The 27,263-nt window shown below is 38.9% G+C and overlaps 1 protein-coding gene across 2 annotated transcripts; it reads left to right on the top strand.

Moving 5' to 3' along the window:
* The first annotated feature begins 19,851 nt into the window (after positions 1 to 19,851).
* BET1 (Bet1 golgi vesicular membrane trafficking protein) lies at positions 19,852 to 27,205 on the top strand. Of its 2 annotated transcripts, none has more exons than XM_075492837.1 (4): positions 19,852 to 20,061; positions 23,230 to 23,327; positions 25,353 to 25,409; positions 25,937 to 27,205. In XM_075492837.1, the coding sequence occupies exons 1-4, from the start codon at positions 20,043 to 20,045 to the stop codon at positions 26,090 to 26,092; spliced, it is 330 nt and encodes a 109-aa protein (XP_075348952.1). In that variant the 5' UTR covers positions 19,852 to 20,042; the 3' UTR covers positions 26,093 to 27,205. The 2 variants fall into 2 exon arrangements, with proteins under 2 accessions (XP_075348952.1, XP_075348951.1); XM_075492836.1 differs by having other exon boundaries at positions 23,230 to 23,345.
* Positions 27,206 to 27,263: the final 58 nt, after the last annotated feature.

Below are 27,263 nucleotides of genomic sequence, written 5' to 3'. Positions count from 1 at the left end.
CACAAATCCCAAACTCCCAACAGCTAGAATATATTTTAATGGTTTCTCATTTGAATTACATGAAAAAAACATTTTTTCCTTTAAAGATAAAAATCAGCTCCTATTCCCACCTGGTATTTCTACATCATTTTAGATCTACAAGAGGATGTTTCTATAATAGTATCATCCATTTAGAGTCAGTCATCTGACAGAGAACAAAACCACTCTCTCTAAAAGGTTTTCTAATACCTTTTCTTCTGTTTCTGAAACTTGAAGACATCTGTTCTGAAAATGAAGGCTACCCATACGGTAGCCTAAACAGCAGATATTTTTAACATACACCTACTGTAAATAGCCATGAAGAATGATTTTTAGTAGCTATTTTCCCTATTTTTTCTTCACATATGTCATACATTCAGAACTTCTCTTACCCAGAGATACAAACATTTATCAGAGAAAAAATCCTTCTGAGTCAGACTTGACTTAAAATTTATTATCTGCCAATGAATTTTTGGAGAGTGTTCAAGATCATAATATAGAAAGCTGTCAAATATGAAATAAATTATTTGGTTAGAAGGAAGTGGAAAGCACTGGAAAATGGGCAGATTCAGCCAAATTAGTGAAACATTACTCTCCTTCAGTGTCTGACAGAAATATGTATTAATTTTGTGGAGTATAATATTTCTGACTTTGTGAGAGGATATATTGTCCACGATTCTAATTAGGAACTGGTTTTTTCATTAAAACTTTGGGGTATCATTATGCATACACTTCATAGCATCTATTTGTTAACAAAAAGGAGCTCTCAAGTCCTTAGACATTCAAGATAGAAAGCCCAATTTTTTATCACAGTGAATTATTGGTATATACCCCAAATTGGAATGAGGTCTATATATGAGGGGACTTCTACATCTAGGGGACTTCTTTACTATGGCTAAGATTTCACCCATCTAGCAACTCAGTCATTCATCGCTGAAATCTGCTGTCTCCATAACGATTGCTCCAGATTTTTTATTCAGCTTATTGAAAGTCAGAATACCAAAAATGACGCCTATAGCCCACAAACAAAAACTTTGTACATATTAGCAAGAATTTCTTAGAACAAAGTGGGAGGAAGGAATCTTTTTGCAAGCTCATATTAGCTAAAATTTTCAAACTACTGAAGAAGCAATGATATTTTAGTAAAGAAATCAGAGTTACCGGTAAACATCTCCAGAAATCACTCCAAGGCAAAAAAAAAAGAAAAGGAGGAATAAAAATCAGTAATTAAATGAGATTTGCTATAAAAGGTATGAGTGGCAATATGAGATTAAGTATTCCATACAGTAATCAACAGAACTAGCCAGCTCAGGGTATCGGCTGCTAGTCACCAGCATAAATAGGAAAACAAGTATGAAACATTAAAAAAAAAAATCCCATTGTGGAACAACAGTAACAAGAGACTATCAAATAATTTAGCTCACTCTGTGGCTGCACTGAAGGAAGGAAGAACACAATTCATTATTCAGTGTCCATTCTGTCTTTCGGAAGTCAGGACCTTGCAGGCCTTAGTACGCGTATCAGTCACCAAGGCACACACACACACGTGCTAACTCACGCACAGGTCCTGCATACAAAGCTCACAGCCCATAACTGGATGTGCTTTTTTTCTCCATTTTTGTCATGGCTGTTGACCAATGGAGAATAAATGAGGGTGAGGCACAAGAAGTTCAGTTGCGTTTGAGTTAACCTCCTGAAGCTTGAAAAAGTATGAGAAAATTTATTGATGCTGGCCACAGCAGTGCTGACTTGTTCAAAGTAGATTTGGAAAAAGGGTCCAGAACTGCAAAGCCAGGCCAGTGAAATTTATACCAGACATATTATCCCAGGCACATTTTTCTCTGCTTTTATTTGACAAGAGCCCTCACTTGTTGGATCTTATTAAAAAAAAAAAAAAGCCACTTATTTATAAGAAAGAAGCACTACTTCTGCATTGGTCTACATCCTTTGTGCACAGCCCAGGCAGGGCTGTGTATCTGCGTGCACCAGAAGTCTTACGTATCTGATCTCTAAATTGAAAGATGCTGAGCTGGTCGGCCTTGTCCAAGCAGAAACGCTTCTGGGTATGTGTAGGAAGACTTAAGAGTCTGGAGGACTGAGGGGCTTATGAGTTTAGGTGTATGCATTATGAGACAGCAGCTGTGGAGAGGTTCTTAGGATTGCAGTTTGGGATTTGAAGGCTAAATGTTGCCTAAAGCCCTCTTTCAGAGATACACATACTTTTTTTCCACAATGCTCCTAATTAAAGTTTAAGTTTTTTATTTTCCACCCACAAAGCAGAGATACCAGTGTTTCTCGCATCAGTCAGATCCTGTGAATGAAAAACGTTACGGACTGCACGATGATCCAGACACAGCTGCAAGTACGGAAGGCCTATGCAAGTACTGAAGATGAACCGATTCACCCCATGGCAGCTCCAGCCTTCCAAGAATCTGAAGATTTGGACACTCACTTAATGTGTGATAATATATAAACAATCCTGTGCCGAATGAACTCAATGATTACTCTGAACAGACATTTAACACTTTACAAAATATTTGAAAGAGGTCTCAAAAGTGGTGAACCCTAGACAAATAAGATATAAATTACATTTTCTGTTGAGAAAAGCAGTGGCCTTTCTGACAAAATAATTCCTAAACACTTATTTAGATATTCAAATATATATGAAATACATATTTTCCTCTAGATTGCCTCAGGACAGATTAATAGCCCTTGCCTGTGGAAGAGTGACACTAAAAAGCAAAATGCAATGGTTCTGTAAACTACAGGAGAGAGATTTGCAGCCTGCGCCTTAAGCAGAAACAAGTAATAAACTAGCTATGGCTCCTGAATCTACTGGACAGACACTGAACGGACATTTAAAAGCCAGACAACGGAAATGAACACAGAAAACCAATATTTAGCTGACTCTAATAATGCATCTATTCATCTCTCTGATACGTACAATAGTAAGATATTAAATGTTAACAGAGAAAATAATATCTTTGCTTTTTGATCAAGTAGCAGTAAAAAAATCTTTATTCAGCGTAGATGCAGAGACTAACTTTTTCTTTCCTCTGTCTAGGCTACTTCCGTCTAGATTTCTAATTACTTCTGTCTGTAGTTTTTTAGCACTCTGTAGTACTTTTGTAGTTCCACATCCTTGCAACTGACCAGTTTGGATTTGTCTCCATAGGCAAATATATCTTCTTTGAGGTGCTCATTTTCATTAAACACAATTATTATTGCCTCATTCTTATGGAATACTGCTCTCAAAGAGATTTTTCATAATTTTTGTTAATTCTCTCTTAATCATTCGTAAAACTAGAGCAGAATATTAGTAATAGATTCTAATTACTACTTACGCAACTACCAGTTTGGGGTTTTTTTCCTCTCTTTAAATGTAATTGCGAAACTAAATTATATCCGTTAGTTTGTTGTGAGTGACCTGACAATAGCCTCAGAAATACTTTCAAATTGCTGGACATAAAGCCATGCATATGCCGGCTTGCATACTGCTGAATGTAACGGGCACGGGTACAGGAATATAAGCCGCCCTATTATTCTGTGCACAGAAATTGCTCCCAGAGCCTCCTTTGCAGGAACTGTGAAGTTGTTGTTGCACTCCATTGCTGATGCTGGGTCCACCAGTGCTATCTTCTACTTTCTCTAAGTCAGACTGCAGCACCTAGCTATCAATGTCTAATTGTGTGTGATAGTACAAGGGAACACAGCATTACGCTTGTGCAAATTTAAAGACCTGCATACTCATAACACACTGAGAACGTAGCCCTTACTGAATGCGATTAGATGGTCAGTGCCAACGCAACCACTGGATACTCCACCTCATCCCTTGATCTTCGGTCTGGGGTAGTGCATCAGTTCTGCCAGTTTATTTAATAGGAGGCGCACGAAAAAATGTGATTGTTAGTTTTCAGCATGTTTTCCACTCCTAACAATTCCACTGACCACATGGATCTTTGTAGTTAGCAAACGGCAATTGAACAATTGTTTACGTGAGGTGTAAAAAGACACATCCCTGCTAGGATACTATACACACAGTATAAAAGGTCCAAATCTGTCAACTGAAAGAAAAGGTATTCTAATTTTGTGCTATATAACAAATGAACAGCCTAACAGTCTGATTTTCCCTGTTAATGTGCCATTATTCAATGATAAACCCAACTGGCATAGTTTAATAAAAGCATAAAATAGAATTAACTATGTATGATAGAATTGTATATTACAGGTTATTTACTTATTCACTTCAAAGAAATCCTCTGCCCTAAAATCAGTGTTATTTCCTGATGCTATAAGAAATTGCTGCTAAATAAGCTTTTCATTTGCAGATTTGTCTGGTGTAATAGATGTGTGCAAGCTTTTTATTTGTCACCATATTGACTAATATATACTCAGTACTAAAAAAGCTGGTTGGTATCTCAGATTAAGCTTTTTGTAAAAGACAGGGAAAGCATCCAGCAGAAACCAGGTGATAAGTGGAGTGTTTGAAATGAAGCAGTGAATGCTGTCAGCAAACTGTTGAGTCTTTGAAAAGGAGGCTGGACTGGAAATATAATTTGAAAACTCATAAAGACCCATAACTGCTCATGAAAATCCTCAGCAGATTTCTCCCAGTGACACAAATGAAACACAGTAGGAGGCAAATATTAAACTTAAGACATAACTGGACCATTCCAGTGTGTGCAGGAAAACACAAATCTCAACCTAGACTCTCAGGTAACCCCTCTGTATAGAGAGCGGTGTAATCACTGCATATTTCACAGCTCTGAAGTGGTCAAAATTGTCTTGGGGGCTTTCTCAAAAACGCTAAGCCTGCTTCAGATTATTTTTAAGAAACAATGAGAGATACAAGGTAATCAATTCACAGTCTCCATCCTTGGAGATATTCAAAAGCCATCTGGACATTGTCCTGGGCAGCCTGCTGGTGGTGACTCAGCTTGAGCAGGGGGTTGGACCAGCTGACCTCCAGAGGTCCCTTCCAACTCAACCCTTCTGCGATTCTGTGAATAATTTTTATAAGGAACTTAAAAGTTCAAGCTTAAAAGTTCACTTTTATCAGCTCCACAAAACAGTCTATTTTTTCAGATTCATAGAGGCGAGCACAAAGGGAATTAAATGGCCATCGCACTGAAGCCATAGTAGCTATTTCATTAAGGCCCTAACTTCTATTTAAACTGCCAAGTAAAGCCATCTAATTCTGACTGTCAAGTCTCAACTAACGTAATCCATGCTGCTAAGTAAGTTGTGGTATTGAACGTCCTTTCCACTAACAGTTGTACCTTGTCTAGTTTACGTGGGTATAGCTTCAGTTTCCAATCTGCTCTTTGCCACATCTGCCTACCAATCTCTAAAATCTTTTCCCAGAAAGTAAATGTAGACCACAGTCTGAAACACAGCTGGCACATCCCCTACTACACTGGAATGATTTCACTGTAGTTGAAATCGTAAGTTTTTTCTGGTCTCCAGCAATGTAGAACAGGATAGCCATTGCTATAAAACATGAAACACAAATAAAAATGTTACATTTTGTGTGGTCTCAATTCTGCTCAGGATCATGGCTTGTGTACCAACTGGACTTTTTAAATCTTGTATCATTAAATTTTGGGTCTTAGACCACTCAGAAAGGCTCTCTGATTTTGTGGTATCAGTAGAAAATAAAATATGATGATCTCATCTTCAAAAATTTAACAGATGGGTTTGTATGTTAGAACAAAAATCGGAAATATTTCAGTATAATGTGGAGACTGAAATTTTTCCAGACTCTTAGAACTAAAAGTCAATAGTTCAGAGATGGCCCGATTTCCAGGGGAAGAAAAAAATTATTCTGGGAAGAGTAGGTTTGTGCAGAAACTGAGATATCTGATAAAGCTAGGTGCCAAAGCATAAAAAAAAAAAAAAAAAAAAAGGGACTCTTCCTTTCTCCTCTCTTTCCTAAATACCATCTTTCTCATAGCTGTACACCATACTCTGTGTTAGCACTTTGCCTCCACAAGTCACCCCCTCCCAATACTTCACTCAGAACAGCACACTCATCCTAAGCAGCACAGTCTCTCACGTGGGCTACTTGTGTAGGGTACGTGGTGACTGAGAGGACACGGGACTTCGTAGGCATCATCGGAAACAGTACCTTTAATTATGACCAACCCTGCATATGGAAAACAGCTCTCTCAGAAGCTTCTAGTGATTATTATAGTTGTGTTATGCTCTGTCAGACCCAGATGTATAAATATTATCCACTGTCTTATTGTCAGTCTTCTAGTTTAGCTGCTTTGCTGGTCCCTCCTGCTGTTTTATCCTTGTTGTTTTTTTTTTTTAACTGAGAGACAAGGCAACAAGATGAAGATTAAAGCAAATAAAATCCCCATGCTTATCACAGTACCTGTATTCCTATTACAGACTATAAATAGCAACTCTGCTTCACACAGCTGTTAGAAGTCAAGGTTGACATCACAGAGTGGAGCGTATCGCACTGTATCACCCCCACAAGCCTTAATCTACAAGCCTTGCAGATTAACTGTGGAGTTGATTTCCTCTGTGAAGCTGTCAGTCTTTATTTTTACTTTATCAGTAAGTGGTCTGTATTTTCGTTGCACGGATTAGCTTTCAAGCCCCTTCACCTGGAGAATTTCTAATCAACTCTTCATATGGATTTTTGATACTTAGGGAAATTTTAACATTACAGATGAATTGTGGTACTTGGTGGTACTTCATCTGAAAGCTTTCAAGGCTGAAGATAAAGAATGCATCAACATGACATATTTGTAACAGTTAACTGGCAATTTCATTAAAATGCAAAGAATAAAGTTAGAAGAGAAACATATTTGTACATATTTAATAATAGCTTAATTTAACATATTAATTTAACATATTTAACACATTTAACATATGCATTTAACATATTTAATAATAGCTTATTAAGTGGCACTGGCCTTGCATTTTTTTGGGGAAGCCACTGTAATTGCCAACTTCTAAAATCACCATGGTTTGCTATTTTCGTTTATCTTGACAGAAACTATAATTCATTTAACAAAAGGCTATCAGCATTTTTGAATCAATAAATTTAAAAGAATCAGTAAAACCCTCAAAAAAGCATCTAGGACAGGGTCCCTATTTTTTACAGAAGAAAAATATGGCTGTTAGAATTGAGGAAGGTGTATTTTTTAATCTATATTATTACATATGTACAAGCTAAAACCTAACACCTGAATCTGTTTCACATCAGACAGCTTTCTGGTCCTCTTTCAGCTATTCATTCTGATTTCAGGATTGAATTCTGCCTTCTTTAAGGTCAATACTGACACTTCCCTTAATACCTCTTGGGTCAGAAATTCCACCTGAGTTGCATGAACACAGGCAAAATAAAGACTGTCCAAGGAGCAGCAATTGCAGATTTTACTAAAGACATTGAGTCATAATGTCTCACATGACAGTATGTGAGACATTAATAATCAATGACTAAAGCAAATTCAGAGCAGGAGCTCATGATGGGTCTTTAATATAATGGATAAAATACCAAATATTAGCAAATGCTCAGGACTTGTGAAGGAAGGAAAAAGATTTATATTTCTTTTTGCCAGGCTGTCAGCTCTCAAATAATTCGAAGTGAATGGTTTCAAGGATTCTTATATTTCTTTCGAAGCCTTTTTAAGCGCCAGCTACCAGTAAGGAGTGTGAAACATTAATCTCTTAATTTTAAATCTATTTCCATTTGTAGTAGGGGTTTTCCAGGTGGTCAGCATATATATAAAATTATGCTTCTTTTTACATGAGAGGAAACACTCTGAGAACGAAAAAATACTTTTACAAGGGAAAGGGGTGAGCGGGAGAGATGTCCTCCAGCTACCCTAGCACATCTGAAAACATTAGCTAGGTGTCCTTTTCCCCCTCTGGTGGAACTCAGTTGATTCTCCAAGTGACGCTTTTCCATTCAGGTGGAGTCCAATGATGCTTCCCAACACCGCTGAGTTAATTCCATCATTTCTTATACTTCTCATCTTGCACACTGTGGTTCAGGTTAATTTGCATAAACAATTTCCATTTTCAGGACACATTTATAATGTCATTTACATAGCTGACAACTGCATTTCAGTGAAAGATTCATAGCGTGGCTTCTGGTCTCCTGCTAATTGAGGTTAGAAAGGCATTACTGATGTAAAAATAATAATGATATCCTGCAACTCAGTACAAACCTACTAATAATTCAGCTCTGGAAAGAAAACAATTCTTCTCATATTCTCTTCTTACATGTCATTTAAAATCCTCATTAGTATTCCATGAAAGAAAATCTTATCCATCAGTGTGTTATGGTCTCCCAGTAAGAGTTTCAATTGTTTTGCTGATTGTTCACAGTATATGTAAACAATTTTATTTGACTTTAAGTTTATATTCTCCAGAGTTTTAGGAAAAATAAGCTCTTAAAAGATTGAAGATGCACAGTTGGGCTATTTTTAAAATCTTGGCTAGAATTTATTGCTATCAAAGTTCACATGGGTTATTCCTGAAAACCGGTTTTATACAATACAGTTCACTGAAGAACCTTAAAGTTAAGTTGTAACAACTCATCTAATTAACATCTTAGCTAATAGGTCGTAAAAGTTAACCACAAAGGATCATACTCTCATTTTCAGGTGCCTATGATATTCACATCCCTTATGCCATGTGTGAGTGTCCAGCAAGGATTCAATGTCTTTTGAGAATTCTGCCAGGTAGGGACGGTTGAATATCTCAGCACCCTTATCACACCTCCTACACAGCATAACCTCCTTGCTTTTGTAATTGTACTGATCATACACAAGGCTTTAAGTTACTTCTGCCTCCCCATGTATTTTCTTCCAGCCTAAGGAGGTGTCTCTCCCTTTTTTCCCCTCACTTCCCCAGCAGAGGAGTCTTGCCCAGCTATTGGGAGGATATCTGTCTCACAGTCACACTGCCTTCAGTCCCCTGAATCCATTTGAACACAAGCACTAGCTAATTGCTATCGAATTTGAGAAGGCTTATGGCCTTAAAGATGTTAAATTCCCACAAGTATCCTGAAAACACCTGACTAGTAAAAAAACCCCTAATAACACGCCAGTGGGGGGAAAGCTGTTATGCAAGTTCTTAAGCTTTTTAGGCACCACAGAAAAAAACAGAGGAGAAATATTTCATTACCTTCATTGCTCACGGTAAAGCTTGGAGCTGACTACACCCCAGCCAGCTCTCAAGGTCCCTCCCTTGCCCCTTTCTTCCCTCTCTGCTCCTGGTTTCCCTCGGGACCAGCACCAAGGCTGCTGTCTGACTTGGCCAACAGAGGGGACAGTGGGTGCGCTCCTCTCGGGCACCGTGCTTCGTCCTGGGCACCTGAGGAGCAGCACCGGTGAAATGCCCAGGATGATGCTGGAGAACTTCAGCCCGAGACAGCAGTGAAACGTGCACCTCTTCTGCCTCCAATTCTCCACCCATAGAAATCCCCGTACCTGCTGGCACGTTGGGGTGCAGGAATCCTTCTGAATGTTACAGGCTGCTTCATTCCCCACTGGAAGTCCAGCCACTCAGGGCCATAAGGGAGAGATGAATTTCCCCTTTCTGACAATCACTGTGTTTGGGGGATGCAGGGAAGGTCAGGAGAAAGCTTTGACAAAATCAATTGTTATAATACAATACAGCACATCCGCCTATTTTTAACCCAAACTATCTTTGTCTAAATTTTAAAATGTTCTTATTATGAATCTGTTAAAGGGTGACAGGTATCAAATATTCCTTAATAATTCTTAAAATAGACCTTTGCTCCATAAATTATGCGATTCCTAGAATAGATTCTCATTACCAGCAGTGTAAGTGCATACACAGAACTTGTATTTAGTCCGTAATAAATCATGACCTTGAACAGCCTCACATGAAAGCTCTTTATATATAGCTGTTTGGTGATATGGATGAACATGATTTTGCAAATTTGTCTGCACATTTCGTATTTTTTCATAAAACTGGAAAATCCAGTGCAGTACCATCAAAACATACAGTTTCTTTTACCAAGATGTACATTATTTCTAACAAAAAGGCTTTCCACTTTATTCTAAAAACTTACATTTATATATTTTATATTTTATATATTAATTATTGTATATATATTATATATACATATATATACTAGATATAATATATAGTATATATATGTTACTATATATAGTATATATATGTATATGTATACATATATATAATATTATATATTATATACACATATATTTTATATATTAATATATTTTATTAAGTTTGTGCTCCTATTTAGCAACTTCGTTGCTAAAATGTGGCAGGAAATGTAATACTGACAATAACGTAATAGATACTACAGGAGTCGTAAGGGTCAAAGGTATCTGGGAGAGGTGTCATGCCTTTGTATGTAACTGACAAGATGGACCATAGCATCTGACTCTATTGTAATGCAAAAAATGATCATTTCTCTCCCACCAACTCTGAGGGAGGAATCATGTCTTCCTATATAATCTACATGATGGATCGGGTCATTTGATTCTACTGTAATGCAAATAGTGGACATTCTTCTTCCACTGACTTTGAATAATACTTTTATTTCCTAAACCACATTTCAAGGTGTTAGAGCATATTAGTAAAAATGATTAAATAAGCCTCTTAACACCCTTGGCAAGAAATTAACGTTTTAGTGACAGGGAAACAGAGGAACAGAGATGTTAAAGATTTGGCTCCATCCCAGAATTTATTTTGCAAGTTTAGAATCCAATTATTCTCACTCTCCATCCTGCATATCTCTTTCTAGCCACACTTTCTGAGCCGGCATCTGCACTGTGTGCTGCAGGAGAGACGAGGAAATACTGCCCTTTCTCCATGGAGTAGCACATGAGCCTACACTGAATCTCACCTTTCGTGTGCCACCATGTTAGAAGGCAGAAATCTAGAATTAGAGCTAGACCTGCTCTCCTGGCAGGTCACCAAGATTTTTCCCTGGGACTTGGCCCAGGATCTTTTGTGTTTCCTATGATTCATAAAGATCATGAGTCAGATCTGAGAGTGGTAGATCCAGCGTCACGTGCACAAGCATGCTGAACTTGCATACGCACGGCACATGCCGGATATGTTAGACTTACATCAGATCAACTGCACGCCAGCAGTGGCTCCAGTGCCTCTCCAGTCTGAGCTTTGGCACAGGACAAGCTGATCTGGATGTGCCAAGGAAATGCCAGGCACGAGAGCCAGGTGCCTCAGACCTACCTTATTTGCTGTCTGGTTTTGCTGTCCTTTACAGACTCCTTTCTATTATTAATTTCTTAAGAACTGTAATCTCTGGGAAAAGCCTGAAGCAATAGGCAGTCAGTCACACTGTAGTTGGTCCTGATTTGTTCAGATAGAGAAAACTGCATTTCCTAAAACAGAATCATGTGGCCAGAATCATCCCTACCTTTACTGTAGTCAATGCTGATCCGTGAAGGAAGAATGTGGTCTAAAGTTTATACCGCTGACTCCACTGCTGGTCCACACTGTTCAGCAGGAAGCCGTCAGAGGAACTCTTGAAACCAGATCCATGACCATGTAGCCTGTCAGGAAACAGGGATGCTGACTGGGGCACTAGGAGAATACTTCATTTAGTAATTACTAAAGCATAGCCTTTAAATATATATGGAATGCATAACTTAAAAGACAGTCTTATTGAGTAACAGTTTTTATTTTTAATAAATGAGGTTATCCTAGTAATCTCATTTAAAGAAAAATATTCTTTATAAATGAAGATTCATGAATATGAAATTCAGATATGCTAACTGTCTACATTTTCTTTTACGTCAGTGGGGTATATGGACACTCAGCATTGCTGTAATAAACTAACATTTGCATTTTAACTTTATGAGTTTCCAACTAAAGTATAATTAATTATAACGATCATGTAGCATATGGATTCAACTCGGGAGCATCACTCTGAGCAGAGTTTTCTGGTGTATAGTGTCCTCTCCATCCTTCCTGAATCCTTCTGGGGAAAGTTACTCTCTAGAAACCATCAACCTGACCCTTTCCTCTCATTCAGGGTCTCAGGAAACAGATTTGGATAACAGGGTTCAGCTGAATAATTGGATTTCCTGTGTAAAAGGATTCAAAAATACCAACCCATATTTACTCAGCTACATAGAACTAAAGATGGCAATTATTCAAGGAGATGGTGGTCATCTGAGCAGCAGGGATATAAAATGGTGTTTTCTAGGATGGATAAGCTGAATAAGGCCCCCCATAGCAAAGCATAAAAGGGAAGGAAAACGCATTGGATAAGATAGCTGCTTAATTTGTCACAAGTCAAACAGCGAGGTATAGAGTTCCAGCAGGCCAAGGCCAGCACTCAGAGATAAAAGACATAAGAGCAGTCTGGCAGACTTTGAGCTGTAAGCCAGGATCCAATCCACAACAAAGCGCTAGCTGGTGGACCTTGAACCAAGGAGCAACCCACCACTGGACATGGGCTGGTGGACCTCAAGACATCCACAACAGGTTGCAGGTTTGGTGGACTTGAACTGGGGCTAAATGGGGTAGAAACCTTTTTATCCTGTAGGCAGTTCTCTAGACCTTTTGCCTAACATGATCCCTAAAGGGACAGAGGATTCTGGTTATTGTCCAATTATCAGTTTACAAGTATGGCCTGTATCCATACGGTAGATGTTTGTATATGGTGGCATAAAAGTGTAGACTGTCATTTAATTCTAACTTATATATCGTGTCCTTTTTGACCGTACAAGTGACAATGACTTTTCATGTTATTTTCAAGCGAAAATTACTTCTGTTGGTGAATGGGCTGTGGGAGATGAAATCTTTCTTCATGGTATACCATAAAACATAACCTAAGTTTGCTTTTATCTACATTTACAGAAAACCATGAAAAGAAGCTACGACTTTTAATTCTGAAATATAACGATCCCTTCTACACTAATGATCCTTTCCACACTGTAATTACTTCAGTCCTTGATCCCATGCCATAAAAATTGATGAAATTTTGATACTGACTTCATTAAAAGCTAGATAAGGTGCTCAGATTTTCAGTAAGTTAAAAGACCTTTTTCTTAGAAGTGCATTGATGCATCTTTATGGAGAACAATGTTACGCTTTCTTCCCAGTTGCTACACTGCATCTGGCAAATAATACGAATACAGACATTAAATATATATTCTTGTGGCATAATGTAGTGCTATGCAGAAACACACAAGTAACCTCTGAATGAGCCACCACAGTACAGGAAGCCACGTCGTCCCATTGGCATCATGCTCCATCCAGTACAGGTAATTAGCCCTGCTGCTGCAGTCCAAGGAACGGCCTAAGAAAATGGTCTTTATAAAGGTGCTTTGAATGGGTAATTTATTTGTAATGGTCTTCCTGGAAAACAGGGGACTTGCAAGAGCTTTTGCAGATTTATGTTCAGGCATTAGCTTCTCTAATTAGTCATCAAACAAATTGTTTTGTGCATGATTTGTTGACCTATGAGAAAACTAAAAAGCATTAAAGAAGTACATGATGTTTTTATTTTTTTTTAAATAACTCTCCCGTGGCCAAGCACAAAGCTAGCACAAAGCTAGCTCCAGCATCCAGGAACCTTGATTCACATTCTCAGTTTCACCTTGCTGGACAAGGAAACAAGGATGATGTCTACCTCATTTGTCTTGAGAAATGTGCTGTAGGAAAATGCTCTGCCTAGATATAGGTCTGCAAAATAGCTCTCCCCTCACTGAAATTCATTGTGCTTAAAGTCTCTGTTTTTATTGAGTTATCTATTTTGACTGGTGAAAGCCTGTCCCACATGTCTGAAAGGTCAAAATAAACAGAACACAAATCATCAAATTACTGTTTAATTGCATCTTATGAAGCATTGGAACTGTATGCTCCATTCATCCCATACATTTGTTTTACTGAAATGAAGAATTACTTTGACTTCCACTTTTTATTTTAAATGTATTAGTCCCCTCTTTAGACATTACAGTTATTAATGCTCAGGCTGCTGCAATGGCTCTGAATTCTTATCACTCATTCAGCTGATATTATTACCCAGTCAAAGCTGACATCAGAAATGGTACCTTAATATTAGAGAACGAAATCATGACTGGAATTATTCATAGATTACACAGCATACGCTATTTGGAAGACAAAGAATCAGCAGAGCTGTTTTTTTAATAAAAATGTATAGGCTGATCCAAAGTCAATACAAAAATTCTCCATGACTTCAGTAAATTTTGATTCTAGCCCTACGTAATGAAATTTAGGAGGGAGACCAGCACTTATGTCCATAGCCTTCCTTCTCTATTTTGATGTAATTTAACAGCACTGACAAGAAATCTATAAAAATACAGCAGAGATTTCTGGGTGTGTTCCCTGCAGAATCAAACAAGAGATGGAGCAGCTTACGCTACTAAAAAGTAACTAAAGGAAAGAATAAGCAGAATCACAGTATTTAACAACAATTAAGTAAATAATCATTATATTTAAATTATATTATCCATGAGCTAATATAAAGCTCAATACTTCCCAAACATAGCTTATATCAAAGTGAGGAGAAAGATGCCTTCACTGTTAATAAATTTTAAAAAGTGTTGTAAAGGTGAAGAAGACTGTACTTTCTTACTAGATACTTTCTGCTAATGCAACCATACATACTGTTCGCTGCTGACGCGTGTCTGACCAACCAAGCTTCCTGAGGCCTCCCTCAGGATAACATTCACTATGACTGGAAAAACTGAGATGATGCTGAAATCAGGAACAAGAAAATAACAGGGAATGCATCACAGCCACAACTTTATATATATATACACACTGTAAATTTTGTTCTAAGCATATTTACTGAGTTGTAAAATCTTATGATGAGTTTACATGATTTTTCAACCTGTAATCATATACACATGCCAAGCTACGAGATAGGAAGTCTTTATAGGTACAAAGTGTTAATGATCCTTTGAGCCTGTGTATGGAAAGGCCTAGGATGACTAGGCATGGATGAGTACAATTGCATATGTTCAAGGAAGCTCCCCTGATTCCCAGCAACACAGTTTTATCAAAGATAACAGGAGTTCCCAGAATCTTGCCCAAGTATCTTCTTGGTTATCTTCTAAAAACAATAAAAGGCTATTTTGGCAGATACTTGATAAGGATGTTATTAAAAGAACATCATAAAAAAATGAACGTAGTTTGAATACACAATGAGATGAGACGACTCCAAACCTTATCCCAGAAAGAAGTTGCCATCTATGATGGAAGTGCATTAAGACCAGAAACAGCCATGGTTCTCTTTGACAGTATTTAATGAAGTTGTGAATCACTGTGATGGGTGAAACTGATAGGTTTGTGGGATTTATATATGTTCTCATCATTAAAGAACTTGAATAACGACTGCACATACTACTCCACTTGTGACTTGCATGATTAATGCTTTGCTTGACAGTCCAGGTGGCAGCGACCAGCAGCTGTGACCAGCCCCCTTCAGCCATTTAAAGTCTTAGGGAAGGTGTGGTTTTACACGGCACGTTCTGGTTTTCATTATGGCCCTATCTGGAGATTACAACCCGGAAGACCAAGGCTGGTGATATCCTAAGTCCAGTGTCAGTTTTGTCAGCTTTCAGAATATGGGAGGAAACACCTGCATGATCTGAGTTGGTTGGAATAGAAGCACTTTGAGGGCTCTCATTTGCTAAATAGCATTAGAATAAACCAGGATATTAAGTGACAAGGATACTGATGAAAGATGCTGACATTACTTCTTTTTGAATATACTGAATCCTAATTAAAAATATTCTGGATTAGTTTTATTTAGAAATGTCTCGTCAGCTGTTACTTAATTGCACAATGGATCAAGATTTAACTAGCAATTTTTTTTTTTTAATAATTGGAGCTTACTGCTTAAGACAACAGTGATTGAAATATTTGATACTAACATAATATCATGCAATATCAGCTTTTCAACTCTCTAATGATGCCTGTGACTTGTTAGGCTGTTTTCACAGCCTATAATTGTTGAAAGTAGCAAGTTAATCGTGACGGCTGTGAAAAACTGTTTATCAAACATGGAATAACACTGACATTCTGGTTATTTATTTAATAATTCAATGATAATCATGTCATTATTATTATCATGTTAATAAGATTCCTGGGCTTTCAGTTGTGTATTGGAAGTTTGATTATACAGGATCTTTTCAGACAGCCTCCCTGGTTTTTTTTTCCTTTTTTTTGCTTCTGCAATGGAGTCACGGAGTAATCTACTAATAAAATACATGGGCTGTTTGCTATGTAAATGTATTCATCTAGTTTAACTGGAGATAGTAAAGAGAACCAAAAAATGGTAGCAGTGGTAGGACAGTAGGTAGGATATGTGGAACACCCCTTTTATAAAAAGAGCTCTTTCTTCTTTTTTTGTTTAAAGAAGGAGTAATTGTTCATTAATATTTTGGGGAAAGGAGACTGACATACACATTGCCTAAGCAGGGTGTCTGACAGTGACACATCTGTTTAGGCTACTATTAAAAGATTATAAAAACACAGTCAAGACAGATAAGCTTGCAGACTGCATGCTTCTTTCTTTCTTTTTTTTACGTGCTTTTTCTTCCTATATGTTGTCACTGATAAACAAAACGTTGATGAGTCAGTCATCTTAAAACCACTTGCTGACTACTCGTTTAGGCTTCCGGGCAGGAAGAACTGCAGATGTTAAGGAACAGCTGCAGCCACACCTGCTAACCACGAACAGCTGGTTTACAAGGCCAGGGAGTCTAGGGCTTAGCCTCCGTGTGGGAGAGCTGCCAGGGAACAGGTCAGAAAGCCAACAGGAATACAATTAATCACATCAACAGAAAAATTGTATTTATTTCACAGACTCATTCTGTGAAATGATTAATATGAATAAAACTGATCAATGGAAATATAACATAAACATAGTGAATATGAACGATACCCAGTCAATCTCTATGTCCAACCTCTGTTGTGAGATGGAATCGCGATTTCATTATTGTAATGTCAGGACAACTATAAAATTATCTTTTCTACTAGCACTTCCAGTGTATGAAAAAAACATAAATTCAATACGATAAAAAAGGATTTGAAACATAAATCATGTCAGTATCATTTCCACGCTTTGCTGTAAGAAACTGTGAAGAACTAAATGTGCTATTTATAAATTGCATATAGACTCAATATGTTATTTCAAAACATCATAAGCAGATTATAGATATAAACACTATGAGTTGTGAACACCTTACATGTGGCTAATTGGGATTTTATTTTACAGAAAATTTAAGTAAAAATGAAAAATTAGCCCCTTAACAATGAATGATAACTACAAACCTAGTGGGAGATGCACTTTTTTAACCTAGTTATGTATAAATCCATATTTATTGAGAAATGGAAGAAGAGTCATGGGGAAAAAAAAGACGGGTGACATAGAATATACAACTACTGTAAAGAAAAATCTTTTTATACAGCAATGCCACCAAATGTAATAATTTTCTTGGATGGTGTATGAAGAAAAAAATGTAAATAAAATTATACATAACAATAAGAGACTCAGCCCAGCTGTTACTAAAAGACATTTTCCTACTGCCTCCTGGAGCCTCGATTTTACTCTCTGGTTATTTAGTTACTGCATAGACTGTCACCCTAACCCTCCTTCAAAAACTGTTTGATGAGGATATTGCTCCTAACAGAGCCCTAGTTCAAATCTGAAGCACTCATGAAGAAGGTTTTCTCAGAATCTGTTCATTTTCTGTAAATTTTACAACATCTGAATTTTGCTGTTTTAAGCATGTAATCCTTTAAGAGACCTCTTTGTCCTGGCAAGGTAAGAAATGGGCGCACCTGTGAACTTCAGATGGTTTTAGCATGAACAGCATCTTTAATCTGGTGATAGTACTTTTCCCTTCTTTGAAACAACTGATATATTTCCCTGAACTGATGTAAATCAAGTCTCAAGTCATCAGTGATGGCAGCCTGCACACTCCTGTAAGAATTGCCGAGTTCCAGACAAAATCCCATGGAGATTAGCTTCACGCTGTGTAGTATATGGGTGACAGTTCTGCAGTTAATTTCTTCTCCTTGGCCTTCTCTTCTGTTTTGTATGTGCAACTAATGCCTTAGTTGAAATTTTGGATAAAGCGCTTAAATTATAAAATATTAAATAAACTACAGGGCCAGTTTCTACATTATACTCATTTTATTCTTTACAATGCTGTTTGAGAAGTAGGCATCCAGATGTGACTGAGAAATAAATAAATGAACAACAGCTTCTCAATGTCTGTCCTAAAGTTGGGCTGATACAAGGCTAACGTCTCAATTGAACTTTGACAAGTGGAGAGAAAAGAAGCGCTGCAATTACTTGTGGTTTTATGCACTGCAAAAAGATACATGGGGTGTCTTACAGCAATTACATGATGTCAGCAGGAGGGCATAGGCCTCCTTAATGACAGAAGTTACCTTATTCTTCCTTCTACAACTTCACCTGCCCAGATGAAGACTCCTGTTATACTGCAGGCTCATTGAAGTAGGGGCTTTGGTCTGCATTTATACAGCTTGTACGATACATGTGGGTCTTGGTCCAATACTGCGTGTCTTAGTTCCTACCAGAACACAAATACCAAAGCAATTAATGATATGGCAGCATGTTGTAACTGGAAAAGCCAATGCAGCTTCTTTAGTCCAGTGGATGCCACACCTGAAATAGCAAACTTTGAATGGACTCCATGATGTTGTTTTCTTTATGCTGGAGTACTAATAAATTGTACTGGGAAATAAATTCAATCCACTGGTACACAGAGTGAGTCACACCTTTAATAAAAGCAGGTAAAACCCATTTCTGATAAAGCATTGCAAGGGGTTAAAGAATGAAGGAGAAATTATCTTTGCAAATGAAATTTAAATCATTCACAGATCTGAAAAGTCAATAATAATGAAATCTGCAGGTTTCCAGTTCAAGTTGCTGTATGCTGCAGTACTGTGCCTGCTGCTCCCAAATAAATGGGGGGGGGGGGGGGGAGGGGGGAAGGTGGTAAATCTCCACTCAGCACTGAATTTTAATGTTTTGACTGCCTCTTACAAGACAACCACTGAGAATCTTCCCTTTCCAAATAAAATGATAATGTACTGATGGCCTCCTGAAAGGAAGGCAGAAATTCTTTTTTTTTTTCCTTTCAGGATCAATTCTTAAAAGTTTAATGCAAGCTGAAATAGGTAATGTATTGAGTAAATTCACGGCTGGTTACATTTAATAGCGTTTGCTCTTCTCCTATGGCCGCGCAGGGAGGAAGCTGCTCTGCCGGTGCCCGCTCGAGCTGGTGGCCAGGCTGCCCGCGATGCCACCTTCTTCTGCCCCCCGGAACCACCGCCTCACAGTCCAACTCCCTGAAACCTACCCTTCTAGTAAAGCACGCCATTTTCAGGGCCTGTTGGGCACACGGACGCTGCCCCTGCGAAACACCGTACTGGTTCAATGCCTTGGGGTGCTGCAGGGAGGCCCTACAGACACCGTGCTCCAGCCCGCGGGAACCGCGCCCCCCGAGGCTGGAGGAGGCTTGAGGCTCTGGACGGGACCACCTGTGTCAGGGACCCCACCTGACCCCTGCCTGCCTGCCTGCCTGCCTGCCTGCCTCCCTCCCTGCCTGCCTGCCTGCCTGCCTGCCTGCCTGCCTGCCTGCCTGCCTGCCTGCCTGCCTGCCTGCCTGCCTGCCTGCCTGCCTGCCTGCCTGCCTGCCGCGCACAGCCGCCGGGCCAGTGCCAGGCCCAGCCTCCCCTCAGCGGCGGCGCCACCGCCGCCCCGCCTTTGGCGCGGAACTACAGCGCCCATCAGCCCCCGCGCGGGCTGCGCAGCCCTGCCCTGCGCGGAACTAGAGCCCCGTACCCAGCGGGCCGTGCGGCGCGGAGCGCTGTCGTGGCGCTCCCCGGGTGAATGAGCCGGGCGGCCGGGCCGGAGCTGGGCAGCGGCTGCCCCGCCGAGCCCCGCTTCCTTCAGGCGTTGTGGGCGCGGGAGTCGCTCCCATCCTTCTTCTCCTCTTCCCTCGGCAGCTCCGGGCACAGCGATGAGGCGCGCAGGGCTGGGTAAGCGCGGCGGTGCTCGGCGGCGGGGCCTGCAGCCCGGCTGCACCCGCCCGGCCTGGCGGGGCATCGGTGGTGGTCGGCGGCTGCGTGGCGCACCCTCGGCTGGTGCTGGAGGGTTGAACGGAGAGGGAGAGCGGGCGAAGAGCTCGGCGGGGCGGGCCCAGGCAGCCCGTGCTCTCGTGTGGGCCGCGCTGTGCCCGGGCCTGTGGGAGCCGCTGCCGGAGCCGGCTGGCAGGGCCCGACCCGTCCCGTCCCCGGGCAGGGGCTTTGGGAGGTGGGTGTCTCTGCGTGAGGGGCTGTGCCGATGGGTGTAGGCTTGCAGCAGAGCTCGGGAGCTTTGGGTGGGAAAAGTATTGTGTCTGTTACCCGTGCTTCTGTCTCTTCTCTTTCTAGCTCAGCTGGACTTACAGAGCAGCGCTGGGATTTGTATTTAATTGTGTTCATGAATGGTTCTAATGCACTGCTAGTTTGAGCCATGTTTCCATGGATAGACAGATTTGTTACTCTTCAGTCGAGTCCTTTCCAAATTCTCAGTTGTTTTTTAATTTTAGTACTTAAGTATGTTTTCCTGCTATGTTTGGGGAAAAAAACCCATAACTGTTGTAAATTTATTACAAATATAATCTGATGCAAAGGTAGAAATCTTTGCAGAGTTCCTGCTGAGTGTTTTGAGAAGCTTAGGCCCAGCAGCCTAAGTCAGCCAGGAGCCACGCCGATGACTATAAACTTTGAACTCCCACGTCATGTTCTAGAGCCGTGTAGGTGCTGTGACCTCACTGTAAAGCTTAGGTAATGTTTATGCCTCAGAAGTTTATGACTGAGTTCTGGTAATTCTTCCTAGAAAGTGAATATTTAGGGGCTGATAAATGCCATGTGGCTAAACCAGGTGTGTCTGTAACAGCACCCTAGATTTACTTCTACACTTTTGATTTGTGTTGTGTAATAGTATTTCCACAAGATAAAACAAGTCTTGGATATGCTTCTTACTAGATCAAGAGAGGTGTTGGGATGTTTATCATAAAAAGGTGGGCATTTGATAATGCTTAGGTCTTCAGTCCTGTCAGACTAACAGCTTGGTCTTGGGTGTGAACTGAGAGGGGTTAGACTGAAGGCCATCCAGGTCAGTATGCTGTTTCTGAAAGTGAAGTGATGTATGTTTATGGAAGGAGTGCAGGGGAAAGAGCATGCCTTCTTTTAGCATGTCTCTGGAAAACAGTGCTTTAAGGAACATCCTGAAGCTAATTCTTAAAAAACCTGCTGGAAGGTCAAGCAGAAGACTTGAATGTCTATTATAGCTGTTATCAGTTGCCGTAGAATTTGCTGCTTTCCCTTGACATTTCAACTGTCAAGTCTAGAATTCCTTTTTATTTAGTAGGCTGGAAATAGAAGCTGGGCACCAGTATTTCTGCTGTGGGCACCAGCTACCTGGTACCTGTTTTTTAGCCTGTGATTATATTATGGTCATGGCCATATTACGTCCTGTCAGTGAACAGTGTTGCAAGACAGCCCATGGAACTGCCATGTTGAAGTTTCTGTCCTTCCTGAAAACAGTAGTAGCCAGGCTTCTACATAGTGCCTTCTATTACATATACAGAAGTGGCTGTGCCTATTTAAAAGCTTTGGGGCAGTTGTTCACACCTTTTATGACACATTCTATGTAATAACCATAGTTATGGTATTTAGGCCTGAACCTATATGGTATATTAACTTATAAACATATTCAAAATTGTGCGTCACTTGGTAGGAAGTACTGTACTTAAATGCTTTTGTAAAACAAGACAAAGGGTACGACCTGACTTTCCAAATTATGTCATTTTAGTCAATTTTCTATATTGGTACTTTTGATTGGGGGGAGGGGGAACTTCTTGACTCTCATTGTAATGAAATGGAAACATACATTTCACCCAGTCCTGTTGAGAATTTGTCATTAGCTTAATTTATAGAATAACATTAAAACAGTTGACAAGTACAAACTAAAAAATTGTCATTACTTACACTTAAAGAACAGCATTACAGGTTAATATAAATGATAACTATTATGAAAGTAGCATCCTAATTCTTTCTTTTAAAATCTTAATGTTATGTATGCCAAGCATACAGTGAAACTGTTTGAGACAGAGCTTTATCTGTGAATATGGTTGGTTTCTCTCTTCTCTCCTTTTTCCCTCAAAAAAGGCGCCCAAACACAAAAATCTTTAAATTGCATTGAAGAGGAATTAACCAAAGGCATTCAGACAATTTTAGTGTGGCATTCTGACTAGCCATATAAATATTAATGTTATAGCTGGATTCCTAGTTGAATTAATCCAGTAGGATCTTTATCATAAGGCTTATAATAGTTCTTTTCTGTTGGCCTTTCTCAGTCTTGGTCTCTCTTCTTTGGTTTCAAATCTTTGATTTGAAGCCTAAGACTGATTTTTGTCTAGACAGGACACGGCTTTAATTCTCCTGTGCCCGTGCTGCTGTCCAACTGTTGTCTGTAGGAGATCTTTATCAGAGGTTGGAGGAAGCGAATGTGTGGAGCTGAGGAGCTTTCATTCCATTTTGCTCCACTTACTCTGTGGAATCAGTTGTCTGGATTACAGTCCTGAAGCTCTGTCACCCAAAAAGCAAAGGCAGGAGTGGGAATAGAACTGCAGAATGGTGACAGAAATGGCAGTGTTCTGCTCAGAGGCCTGGCTTCTCATCTGAGGTCTTGTTTGTAGAGAAATACATGTAAGGATCAGAGTATGCTCTCTCCTGTAAATGCAGGTGTGATCAAATGGCATTTGTCTTTGTTAGAATGATCTCAACTTTCCTATTTCAAGTTAGGTTTACTGCTCTATGTAGCAGCCTCAATGCTCCCTTCACATCTCTGTGTAATGCCCAGGTTGATTTCCATAGAAGTAATCTGAAAACACTATGAAACACTATGTGGGGAAAAATTTTATAGTACTAAATTACAACCATTCCTCAGTTTTCGGTCTTTGATTTGCATATTGAAAGATAACTTACACATTTGAAAAAGGTTGAATGTCTATATCGGGAACATGCGGTGCCTCTTCCCGATGGCCGAGGGTGACATTAAAGAAATGTGTTTTTAAATGGAAAGAGTGCTTTCCATTTAAATGTGAAGAGCACTTGCTCCAGTGGTTTTTTCTGTCTAACTGCTGACTCTTGTGTTTATAGGTGATGGAGCACCTACTGGTAACTATGGCTATACTAATAGTGGATACAGTGTTTATGAAGAAGAAAATGAAAGGTTAACAGAAAGTCTGCGTACAAAAGTCAGTGCCATTAAATCAGTAAGTATTTAATTATAGTGGTATTGTCGTATTTATTGAGTTAAATTATACGGACCAGTGAAGCAGAAGACTTAGTTTAAAACATAAATTTAATACAAGAAAAAATTATTGTCAACCAAAATCCATAATCATTCATTTGTATAACTGATTCTTCCCTTAATCAGATTTTTAGCTAGAGGTGTCCTTTTTTGCTGATCTTGAGGACAGCTGTGATGTTACTTATGGCTTATTGTCCTACAGAATGAATTAGTGTCCCTGCAGAAACTAGAAAATTTGAGTGTAGGTCAGTAAACTGTCTCAGGTTCATTTAAGAAAATGGATTACTTGGTTTTGGTGTTATCATTGTGGCTCATCAGCTTCTGCTGTATCTGCTGATAAATCTGTAATGTGAAAACGGCTGTTAGAAATAGCATGCCAATATACTCTGAAAGAGAAATCTGTTGTTTTAATGATTCTGATTCCTTCCAGAGAATGAGGACTTCTTTCAAGCAAGTCTAACTGGAAGACAGCTCTGTGATTAAAATTGTGTGGGGTTTTTTTCTTAACAACTTAAGATATTTTAAAAATACATTCTTAGCAATAGGTGCTGTTTCTGTGTATGTCGTACAAGCCAATGAATTCTTAGGCCTAAACTCATTCAAATTCCTATTGCTAACAATATCCTGTTGCTTAAAAGTAATTTGTTCAGTCTCAAATAGAAAATAAAAACTTAGGTTTAAATTAAGAAATTATCCACCTAAATAATTCAGAATAAGTTAAGGAGGTGAAAAGAAAAGTTTTGACCTTTGTTACAGAATTTAATTTCTTGTCTCCTTCTCTGGTATGTTATATTTCAAACCAGTGTCCCAGGGTATGTCTACAGTGTGGTTGTAGCATGTGTGCATGGAATAGCATGTGTGCTCTTTCTGCAATTGCATCTTCTAGTGCAACATAATGATCTTGGAGTATGGAATAATCTTCCTAGAAGCCTCATGTTTCACTCTTGACCTGATGATAGATTGTGGCAAAATGCAGCAGTAAGAAATAATGAGATTTAGGTTGTGTCAAAAAACATATGGGTTTTGGCTAATCCAAAGCATCAGGGCCTGGAGCACACTTCCCTCCCTTCTAGGAACTGAGCTGGTTGTTCAAGGCCAGCATGCTGCTAAGAACTGTTACGGAGGAAGAGCTGCTAAGAAGCCTCAGTGGGGGTTCTCCCTTATTTCAATTGCAAGCTGCTTTTAAGCCGAGATTCTCCTGGCTGGCCCCTGCCTTTGCTACGTTGCAGCTGTGTTGCAGCTCTGTCTGCTCCTGGTCTCACACCCTCCCTGATTCCAGCCCTAACCTGCAGACTTGACTTTCTGGCTTGACCTTGGACCTGTCTCATAGCTGTGGATGTTCTGGGTGATCACCAGGCTGTTGCTGACCCTGGTTACTACCTCTGGACTGACTCTCACTTGCATACACAACTGGCCTCCTTGTCCTGCTGCGCCCTTGCTGTTTCATGACACAAAGCAGAGAAGGAATAGACAAGTCACAAAAGACATTCCCATTTATAGCATAGCAGCAACTTGTCAAGAGATGAGTTAGCAGGTTATAGGTGTCAACTCCAGCGACACCGAGTCAAAAAGAGTGCTCGTGGTCCTCTGTGCTGTGTGTCAGTAGTTTTAACAGTTGTTCCAGGAAATGGGTAACTGCTACTTAGACTTGACTAGACCTTGAATTTTTGGAAGTCCATGCAATAATTCTAATAAGAAATTCTCTGTTCAAGGAGAAAAGGGGAGGAGGAGCATTGAGTACCTTCTGTGACTCTCTAGACTCATCTAGTCAAATGACAAATATTTATTTTCTTAAGGGTTATTGACAGAATACTGTGCATGTTATTTTGTTTTTTGAAAATATCAGGTACTGTTTTCACATTTTACCTGGGGAAATGCTAGTCACGTCATGTATGTTAGACTGGTTTCTCTAATCTATGTATAACTGATTACTCATATTTAATACTTTTGGGGTTTTTTTTTTTAATAGCTTTCCATTGAAATTGGAACAGAAGTTAAAAACCAAAATAAAATGTTATCAGAAATGGTAAGTGTTTAGTCACTAACTTTCTTTAAATATGGGGCAAGATTAAGAAGTTAGTAACGTAAACCATTCCTTCTTTTAGTATGAACATTTGTATTAAAAATATTGAAAGCTTATTGTTGACTGTAAAATGTGATTAGCCCAGCAGCAATATTTCTGTTCAAAAAGCTAGATGTGCGAATGCATTACTTCCAAAGCATAACCAGGGTCTTTATACTTCAGATACAACTATTTGTTTTCAATTAGCAAATGTATAGTATTATGAAAAAGGCAGTTCTATATTTAAATGTATTTCAGAATAGAAGAGGGAAGCAAAAAATAAGGAAGTCAGAAATGCCTTTTTTGCTTGCGTCCATCTGGATAAATGCGCGAAAGTTCTTCCTGGTTAATTTTCAGAAACTGCCTCTGAAATAATTCTAGTTTTAAAAAATTTGAAAAAACAGGAAAAACTACACTTAGCAGCTTCAGGGGTAATCTTTTTTCCTCAGAGTAACGTGTTTTTTTGTTGTTTTGTTTGTTTTTAAATGTAGGATAATGATTTTGACTCTGCGGGTGGACTTCTAGGTGCAACTATGGGCAGACTGAGAACACTCTCCAGAGGAAGCCAGACAAAGCTATTGTGCTACATGATGCTCTTTGCATTGTTTGTTTTTTTTGTAATATACTGGATTATTAAACTAAGGTGATGCATGTTACCTTCGGTTTAAATTGTGTAATTTCAACTATAAAGCAGTCTTAATTAAGACATTGATCTGAAGTGGCATATTCTGTTGATAAAACACAGTGAAATTGTTGTAAATTGCATTAACTATTAATGCAATGTTATATGTAGTTCTTAATGTATCAGAATTTTTCCCATCATCCCCTGTTTTGGGGGGGTTATATGTAAATATGCAGAAACTGCTAGTATAGTAGGTTGCTTTTTTAGGGGGAAAATAGTTTTTATAATCAATTTTAAAAAATACAGAAAACAACGATTGTTCGGATATGAAGTAACTGCAGAATTACAAGACTGACTCATTCTGCATTTCGTTCTGGGCCATGCTCTAAATTAGAGCTCCAGTTTCAGGCATATAGTAATTTCTAGGTTGCAAAAGCATGAAGAATATTTAGATCTTTCTAAACTGGTTTTATCTGTGGATTTTTAAAAGGCTGGCCTGAAGCTAACAAATGTAATAGTGGTACCCCCAAAAATTATTTTTGTGGATAGGTCTGATAGTGTATGTGTTTAAGTAGCTTAAACTGTGTTTTGGGGAGAAGTTACTTAAAACTGGATTTTTTTTTTTTTTTTTTTTTACTTAAATGTGACAAGTCATGCTTACACATCTACTCTTTTAAGCAAATGCCTTTGATCATTGGGATCAACCAAAATGGACATAGTACAAATGTTTTCTTTATATTTAAAGTATCTAAAACTTAATGATTCCATTGAATCACTAGAACTTTTACCATTAGTATGTTTACTGTTCAATCTGTGATGATCCCTAGATCTACACTGCATGATATCTGAAATATGAGGTCAGATATTTTGAATTTTATATAAAAGTATATTATGATGCACCTGTTGGAGGTGCTGTCATATTAAGGTTTTTTATTTTGAAGACTTAGCTTTGGCTCACCAAATAGTTTCTAACAGTTGAAGCTATTACACTGCTGAGTTTAACATTTAAAAAATTAAGTTTCCTGGACATTGAAATTGCGTTTACAATTTTTGAAAAACTTTTCTAGAAATACTGTATAGCATCTTGCCATTAATAACTAATTATAAACTGACAAATAAAGTGTTCTGTAGTATTCTAGCTAGTGTTGTTTATATACATTCTTTTCTACTGTAGAATACTGGTGTATTTTTTGGAA

Source organism: Mycteria americana, chromosome 2 (assembly GCF_035582795.1).
Source record: "Mycteria americana isolate JAX WOST 10 ecotype Jacksonville Zoo and Gardens chromosome 2, USCA_MyAme_1.0, whole genome shotgun sequence".
Lineage (NCBI taxonomy): Eukaryota > Metazoa > Chordata > Aves > Ciconiiformes > Ciconiidae > Mycteria > Mycteria americana.
This window is presented reverse-complemented; position numbering and strand designations above follow the sequence as displayed.